Source organism: Portunus trituberculatus, chromosome 20 (assembly GCF_017591435.1).
Source record: "Portunus trituberculatus isolate SZX2019 chromosome 20, ASM1759143v1, whole genome shotgun sequence".
NCBI classification, from domain to species: domain Eukaryota; kingdom Metazoa; phylum Arthropoda; class Malacostraca; order Decapoda; family Portunidae; genus Portunus; species Portunus trituberculatus.
The window spans coordinates 6,648,742-6,657,500 of NC_059274.1; the positions used below are offsets into that span (position 1 = coordinate 6,648,742).

Below are 8,759 nucleotides of genomic sequence, written 5' to 3' on the forward strand. Positions count from 1 at the left end.
TCTTTCATAAATAAGAATACTGCACCTACATCCCCTTGGTTCCGTCCATTGGATGTGCTGCACAGGACGATAACAGTCTTCTGTCAGCGTGGCCGCCCTTTCTATCACATGGGTGGTGCGGGTCATGAGAAAGTCATCCTGACTTATCTATTTACCGATCTATTTATTTTATGTAAATATAAATATTATTATTTTCATGTAGTCTAGGACTACAAAAAGTAAGTAAAAAAAATAATAATAAAAGTCCCACTGAGGTGGCAGTTCAATAGAAAACAACCATCCAAAGTCGCAGACATACTCATAGTAGTCTATAATAATGGTACGCATAGTAGTCTACGTGGCAGGATAAACCTTTTGGTGTTGTACAGTAAATTATTTTGTACTCTGGTCAGTGGCTGCATTGGCTTGCGTAAGTCGATATATGTACTACTTCACCAGACAATACACACAGTGCCGTACAAGCATAAACTAACGGTTGCTTCAAGCAGTGCTTCAGCTGCTCAGTGCTACTAATTCTGGCCAGGGGTGGAATTTGCCGTAGGTCGTGGTGTAGAGACACTTGCGGCAAGGAAGTTCAACAACAAAACTCTTCTTTCGAGTATAAATTTAGAACAAACCCAAAATAACCACAAAATGTTCCTTCTGACGTTGAAAGTCCTCGCACAGCATAATGTTCCCGATTAGCGATGTGGCGGCGGCGGCAGCAGGGAAGTGCCATCTACGTCGTTTTGAGGATGGCGGTGGCCCTGCTGGCCATCGGAGTGCTGCTGGTGCTATTGGCTGGACGCCCTACTGATAACAGAATGACCAACGGTGGTGGTGCTCCCTCGGTGCTGCTGTGGACAATGATGCGGTCAGGTTCAAGAATGACGCAGTACCTGCTCACTGCCCAGCCCTGCTCTTTCCCCGCGGAAGAGCCGCTGCGACGCTACCTCAGGAAAAAGGATTTGAATGCTTCCGTCAGCGTGTTACAGGATCTTCTTGACTGCCGATTTTCTGACCGCTCAGATAACCTGACGGGGTGGGTCAATGAATCATACATGAGTGACCCCGCTGTTTGGAGGCTGTGCCATGCCTTCCCCAGGGTGTGCTGGGACGGGAGGCTCGTCGATGCCTTGTGCAAGGCGTCCTGTCTCAGGCTAGTGCGGGTGGTGAACGAGGGACTTGCCCTGGCCTTGAGTGTCCTGCAAGACAGCTCCTCCAACACACACATCGTTCACTTGGTGCGAGACCCGCGGGGCATGCTCTCCTCCAGGCGAGAACTTCAGTACGGAAAATTTGTGATGTTCTATCAACAAAAAAAGACAGATTTCTTTCGTAATAGCGAGATAGACGTGAACGTTCTATGCCAACGCTACCATCATGACCTGGCCGTGGCAACGCACCTGAACCGTCACTACCCTGACAGGTAAGTGCATGCTGGAAGAGACGTGTCTGGCTTAAATCAGATGTAAAGATCGGTGGCATCGCCTATGAGTATGGGTACCATCTAAACATTATTAGATAAGAAAAATGCAACAAGGTGTTCCTGAATAACACAGTATTCCAGGGATTTAGACATCGGGAGGAACGCGCCAATGCAGGAAAGAAACAGATTTATCTTAAATGCACGTAAACACACATCTAGGAAAATAAAACATTAATCTTACCATGTCACTGCATGTATGAGAGTGGGTCAGGTAGTCTCCCCACTGGATTTGTAAGGAAGGAGATTCCCTCGAGTGGCCTGCGTCGGGCTGAACAGAAGGCGGAACAGGGTCCACCGCACAGCCAGACTGGTGGTCTTAGTGTTGATCACCACACTGCTGCCGGCGATGGTGGCAGTGTCTAATCATCCTTCGGCTGACGGAGACACCATGGGCGACAGTGTGGGCGCCCCAGCGGTGAGTGCTATGGACGATGATGCGTTCAGGTTCGCAGATGTCACAGAGCTTGCTCACAGAACAGCCTTGTTCCTTCCTATCGGAAGAGACGCTGTGCCATCTAGAAAAGCAGGATCTCAACGCTTCCGTCAGCCTGCTGCAAGACCTGTTTGCTTGCCGGGTGTCGGCACACCCAGACTACCTGAAGGAATGGATGAACGGATCACACGTGAACGACGCACGTATCAAGAATCTGTGCCAGGCCTTCCCCAGGCATATGCTGGGACGGGAGGCTTGTCGATGCCTTGTTCAGGGTGTCCAGCCTCAGGCTGGAGCGGGTGGTGACTAAGGTCTTACCCTTGCCTTGAGTGTCCTGCAAGACAATTCCTCCAACACACACATCGTTCACTTGGTGCGAGACACGAGGCGTATGCTCTCCTCCAGGCGAAACCTTCAGTACGGAAACTTTGTGATATTCTATCAACAAAAAAAAGACAGATTTATTTCGTAATAACGAGGTAGACGTGAACGTTCTATGCCAACGCTACCGTCATGACCAGGCCGTGGCGACGCACCTGAACCGCCACTATCCTGACAGGTAAGTGTACGCTGGGATTAGATTAGATGTACTAGTATATGTAGGTAGGTGGCTTCGTTTATGAGTATGGGTCCCATCTAAACATTATTTCTGTGTGTGTGTGTGTGTGTGTGTGTGTGTGTGTGTGTGTGTGTGTGTGTGTGTGTGTGTGTGTGTGTGTGTGTGTGGCTGGCTGTCTGACAGGTTATTCAATACTGTAGGACTGAGTGGTTTTATTTTCCTATCTCGTCTCGTGTCACCTTGTAACGCTTAGTTGTGCATGTGCAGGTACACGCTGGTGCGGTACGAGGACATCGCGCGCCAGCCCCACAGGGAGACACGCCGCCTCTACTCCTTCATGGGCCTGGAGTACACGCCCCTCGTGGCCTCGGTGGTCAGCAAACAGACCCTGGGCTTCTACCACACGGAAGGGAAAGACCATCCCTTCGCCACCTCCAAAAACTCCAGCAGCAGCGTGTTCGCGTGGCGGAGCCGCCTCTCCTACAGCGAGGTGGAGAGAGTCCAGCAGGAGTGTGGGGACGTGCTGCGTGCCTACGGCTACAGACACTTCTCGCGCCGCCAGTACGAGAAGGAAGCAGCTTCGCCTCTGCTGCCTCTCCCGGCGGGCTGGGCCACGCCCCTCCCTGCCAACAGAGGAGACAACTGACAAGCAGAGAGAGAGAGAGAGAGAGAGAGAGAGAGAGAGAGAGAGAGAGAGAGAATGGTAATCAAAGACGAGATTCCGTTTATGATATAGGAACAAAAAGGATGGAGGCTATGGCAGGAAGCAAAGGAGCACGCTCGCAGGTATAGACTCACCACTAAGTCACCACCACCACCACCACCACCACCACCTCCATCACCACCCACGTGCACAGTTAGTTAGTTAGTTTAATGTCCGAAATATGCAAGTTTAAAGTAAAGTGAAAGTTACAAAATTCCCATTGGTCCAAACAGAGAAGTATATTTCCCTAACATAAATCAAAATACCGTCATCTAACTATTCCTTTAAGAGTATACGCGATTCAAAGGAACTAACATTAGCCAACCAAACATAACTGAATGCCGGGCACAGTGATTTGTGACTCTCTCTCTCTCTCTCTCTCTCTCTCTCTCTCTCTCTCTCTCTCTCTCGTTTTAAGCACTAATGTAGCAATTTTTCAAGACTATCATTAGAATCGCACCAACATAACTTTGAAAGACCTTGGTTCTCATGAGCGCTATTTCCAACAATTCCTACGAACATTAGTTACGTTCTAACGAGTGCCTTAGCCAATAATGAATGGAAAACCTTTTTAAAACTACAATTAGAGTCCCAACCTTGGAAAGCCTGCAAACTTCCAATAGAGCCTGATAAATATAAACGTTTCAAAAGGTAGTCTTAGGGCGTCATTCTTCTATAGTTGCCATTACTTATATAACGCTCTTAGATAGGTCAGTAATTATGACTGTTCTAGTATCCTATCATACCAACGCTTAATAGGTTCTCATGGACGTTATAGTTGTTTACAAATGTTTTTTCATGATACTGGCAATATCTTAACAAAGGTGTATAGTCGAAGAGGAAAAAACACGAAAGAAAACCTGACTAATTATCTTTTCAAGATTTTGTAACTCCTCCTTGTGAGAGAAAGAAGGGTAGGAGTCAAGCGGTCGCTGCCACCTGCCTGCTTGGGAATTACTCCACGCTCCGGCAACCCTCACGCCTCTCCACCCCATCATCCCAAGCAGGGCTCACCAGTGTTTTAGCTCAGTATGTCCGGTGGCATGACAGACGGATGGAAACAAAGGAAAACGGAAAGACAGACAAGCTCTCTCTCTCTCTCTCTCTCTCTCTCTCTCTCTCTCTCTCTCTCTCTCTCTAATCTTAAAGGACCACCTTGCCTTTACAAATTGTATAAAAGAAACTAATGTGTAATAGCATGAAGGCGAATAATAATTACTCATGGAATCAATCTCTGTCTCTCTCTCTCTCTCTCTCTCTCTCTCTCTCTCTCTCTCTCTCTCTCTCTCTCTCTCACTGAATAAATGAATAAATTAATGAATAAGCAGATAAATAAGACCAAATATAAAAGAGTTATTGTTTTATTAGCCAAAAAAGAAATATCTCTAGAATAGCAACAAAATATATAAATGAATGTAAGAGATAATTAAAGATATATAAAACACTAATATGTAATAAAAAATAAACTAAAAGAAAATGAATAGAGCAAAACATATATTGTAACAACAAGCAAAGTAGAACAAAAAAGGAACAGTATGAGACTAATAAACAACCAAATAAAACACACCTGGTAACTACTATCCCAAACAACAACAAGAGCAAACAACTCTCTTCCCAGTAAACAAGAAGAGCAAACAATTCTCTTAGTCGCTACACATACAAACACATTCCACGCCATACACAATGACTACCACCACCACCACCACCACCACGTCGGCACTACAGGAAAGCCTTACAAACGCTGCCACTCAAAGTAGTGGGGGCATTATGATTCAGCTTTTCCTGGTTCACAAAAATTCCGTACCATTCCTCTAACTCTCTCCTGGTTTGTTATCTTCGGCTGTTCGTATTCATGTCGCTTTTTGATTATGCTCATTATATTTTTATTTTATTCTATTTGTTTATTCATTTATTTATTATTTTTTACGACTTCTCCATGTATATTTTTGATATATATGCATGCTTCTCAGGTGTTCTCTCTCTCTCTCTCTCTCTCTCTCTCTCTCTCTCTCTCTCTCTCTCTCTCTCTCTCTCTCTCTCTCTCTCTCTCTCTCTCTCTCTCTCTCTCTCTCTCTCTCTCTCTCTCTTGTACTGACGGGGCAAGTATAGTGAGGGCAGCCTGACACACGTAGCCACACACTCCTGCACCCCTTCACACACACACACACCAGCCACAAGGGGCCGGCAAGGCAGGGCAGGGCACCGCCACACTCATAACATAACATAACATAAATAATAGGATAACAAAGGGCCACCAGGGCCCATCTAGGTTATCCTGTATCACTCGCACAGCGACCTCGTCATCAGTACTTAAAGATACACTTACAAGTACACAATACATTATATACTAATTCTAAATATTTGGCCCATTAACAGGGCTAAGTCCTGCAGTGAAATCCTCTACAATTTGTGGTCCCCATACATGGGGATCATGTCTTGTTTAACTATAGTAAATTTCTTATAAAAACTATCATGCAGTGCTATACATAATTATAAATCTAATAAATTTAAGTGCTTATCTAATCTGTTTTAAACATTGTCAAACTAGTGCTATTTACAACCCTCTCTGGCAATGCATTCCAGAAGTCTACCACCCTATGACTAAAGAAATATTTTCTTATATCTAACCTGCAGCCTTGCTTTCTAATCTTCCTGCCATGATTTCTAGTCCTACTTCCCTCCTCTAAGGTAAAGAAAGATCTCACATCTATGTAGTTTGTATCTGAGAACATTTTAAATAACTCTATCATATCCCTCTTATACATCTCCTCTCAAATGAAAACATGTTTAATTCCTTTAATCTATCTCTATACTCCAGGCGCTTTAATGCTGGTATCATCCTAGTTGCTCTTCTCTGAACTGCTTCTAACATGTTGATATCCTGCCTATAGTGGGGTGACCAGGCCTGTATGCAATACTCTAAATGGGGCCTAACATAGGAATTATATAAGCTACGCACCACTTCCTTACTTTTATAACTAACATTTCTATTTATAAAACCCAGGATCCTATTTGCCCTATTTCTTGCTTCTAAACATTGCTTTGAAAATTTCATAGTCCTGTCTATCACTACTCCTAAATCCTTTCCTTCCTCTACTGCCTCTAGCCAACATCCCTCCATCTCATAGCTAAAGTTTGTGTTGTCTTTACCTAAATGCATAACCTGACACTTTTTAGAATTAAACTCCATCTGCCACCTGTCTGCCCATGCTATCAGCCTGTCCAGGTCTCGTTGTATTCTGTAATTGTCCTTTTCACCCTGTACTGCACATGCTATCTTAGTATCATCTGCAAACTTTGATACTACCACTCATTGTACTGTACTATATACGAATTATGAAGTAGCCATTTCCGTAGAGAATTCAATATTGTTTTATTTTTGTCCTTCATAATTGTACGTTTGGTTGTGAGATCAAAGATATATAATGTCCTCTCGGTTTAACACAGCGGCCGCCTGCACCAGTGCTGAGTGCGAGGGAGGCCGTGTTGCCTTGCCACAGCACAAACTTTGTACCTTCAGCAAAGCACTTGCACACTCAAATCAGTCTTTTCCTCTATGTTTGTCAGGTGTCTTCTCTGTTGGCAGGGATGGGGTTGGCCCAGCCCGCCGGAAGAGGCAGCAGGGGCGAGGCTACCTCCTTCTCGTACTGGCGGCGCGTGAAGTGTCTGTAGCCGTAGGCACGCAGCACGTCCCCACACTCCTGCTGGACTCTCTCCACCTCGCTGTAGGAGAGGCGGCTCCGCCACGCGAACACGATGCTGCTAGAGTTTTTGGAGGTGGCGAAGGGATGGTCTTTCCCTTCCGTGTGGTAGAAGCCCAGGGTCTGTTTGCTGACCACCGAGGCCACGAGGGGCGTGTACTCCAGGCCCATGAAGGAGTAGAGGCGGCGTGTCTCCCTGTGGGGCTGGCGCGCGATGTCCTCATACCGCACCAGCGTGTACCTGCACATGCACAACTAAGCGTTACAAGGTGACACGAAACAAGCGCGTCACGGCACGCCCATCACTGCCCTCCCAGCGTGCACTCACCTGTCACAGTAGTGGCGGGCCATGTGTGTCGCCACTGCCAGGTCGTGTCTGTAGCGTTGGCATAGAACACTCAATTCCATCTCGTCATTACGAAAGAATGTTGCATTAGACATCATGAAAAATCTGTTGAACCTTCCCTCCTGAAGGTCTCGCCTGGAAGAGAGCATGCCTCGTGGGTCTCGCACCAAGTGAACGATGTGTGTGTTGAAGGAGCTGTCTTGCAGGACACTCAAGGCCAGGGCAAGTCCCTCGGCCACCACCCGCACCAGCTTGAGACAGGACGCCTTGCACAAGGCATCGACAAGCCTCCCGTCCCAGCACAGCCTGGGGAAGGCCTGGCACAGATTCTTGACACGTGCGTCGTTTATGTGCGATCCGTTCATCCATTCCTTCAGGTAGTCTGGGTGTGCCGACACCCGGCAAGCAAACAGGTCTTGCAGCAGGCTGACGGAAGCGTTGAGGTCCTGCTTTTCTAGATGGCGCAGCGGCTCCTCCGTCAGGAAGGAACAAGGCTGGGCTGTGAGCAAGCTCTGTGACATCTGCGAGCCTGAACGCATCATCGTCCATAGCACCACCGCTGGGGCGCCCACATCCGCCCCAATGGTGCTTCCGTTAGGAGACGGACGATCAGACACAGCTACCATCGCCGCCAGCAGAGTAGCGATCAACACCAAGACTACTAGTCTGGCTGTGCGGAGGACCCTCTTCCGCCTTCCGTTCATCCTGACGCAGGCCACCTCGAGGGAATCTCCTTTCTTATAAGTCCAGCGAGGAGACTACCTTACCCACTCCCATACAGTGATATAGTAGGATTAAAGTGTTAATTTCCTTGTTGTGTACGAGACATGTAGCTCTGCTTTTTTCCTGTATGTATTCCTCCCGCTGAGTTCCTGGAACACTGTGGGGCTCATGAACGCATTGTTGCATCCTTCGTATTCAATCATCGAGAAAATATCTATTATTATTATTATTATCATTATTATTATTATCATTATCAATATCATCATTATCATTACTATCATAAATTCGTTGAAAGGGCGGTAATCTTTAATGAGCGTGGTTGGTTTGTGATAAGGAGTGAACCCCGAGGAGCAGAACCTTGTCTCAAACGAAAATACGTTATGTTATGTATACGCTGAGCACACACATGTGCTGTTACATAAGACAGAAAATTCTCACCTTTCCGGGTAGAGACGCAGCAGCCTGCGGGCAGCGTGCAGGTCTTGCCTGTACCGCTCACACACCAGCCTCGCGTCCTTCGCCTCCCGGGAGAAGAATGTGCCATTCAGCATCAAGAGAAAGTGACCCTCCTCCACCAGCAGGCGCGATGCGAGCAGGGCACGGGGGTCCCTCACCAGGTGAATGACGCGCGTCGTCAGCCTCAGCTCCTGCAGCAGCGGCGCTCCGACGCTCAGGTTCACAGACACCACCTTGATGATGTTGGCCGTGGCGGCGCGACACACGGCCTCCACCACGTCCGGCGTTTCGCACATGATGTGGAGTGGCTTCTGGCACAGCTCCCTCACTCGCAGGTCGTTGATCTGGGGGCCGTGCATCCAGTCACGGA

General features: G+C 47.2%; 2 protein-coding genes across 3 annotated transcripts in view; one reads left to right on the forward strand and one right to left on the reverse strand.

The window, feature by feature from the left end:
• The first annotated feature begins 686 nt into the window (after positions 1-686).
• On the forward strand, positions 687-4,408 carry LOC123506495. Its single transcript, XM_045258625.1, has 3 exons — positions 687-1,408; positions 1,709-2,203; positions 2,728-4,408. Exons 1-3 carry the CDS (start codon positions 687-689, stop codon positions 3,104-3,106), a joined length of 1,596 nt encoding a protein of 531 aa, XP_045114560.1. The 3' UTR covers positions 3,107-4,408.
• A 1,946-nt stretch (positions 4,409-6,354) lies between these two features.
• The window catches only part of LOC123506606 (carbohydrate sulfotransferase 5-like), a 2,794-nt gene continuing 389 nt past the window's right edge, over positions 6,355-8,759 (reverse strand). Inside the window, exons 1-2 of one of the 2 annotated variants that reach the window (XM_045258850.1) lie at positions 8,372-8,759; positions 6,355-7,105 (exon numbers count right to left, since the gene is read on the reverse strand). The exon at positions 8,372-8,759 is cut by the window's right edge and continues 389 nt beyond it. In XM_045258850.1, the coding sequence (XP_045114785.1) occupies positions 6,727-7,105; positions 8,372-8,759 (767 nt within the window). In that variant the 3' untranslated portion in view covers positions 6,355-6,726. Of the gene's footprint in view, positions 7,106-7,192; positions 8,173-8,371 lie in introns of those variants that run through there. The other variant, XM_045258851.1, reaches the window with a different exon arrangement.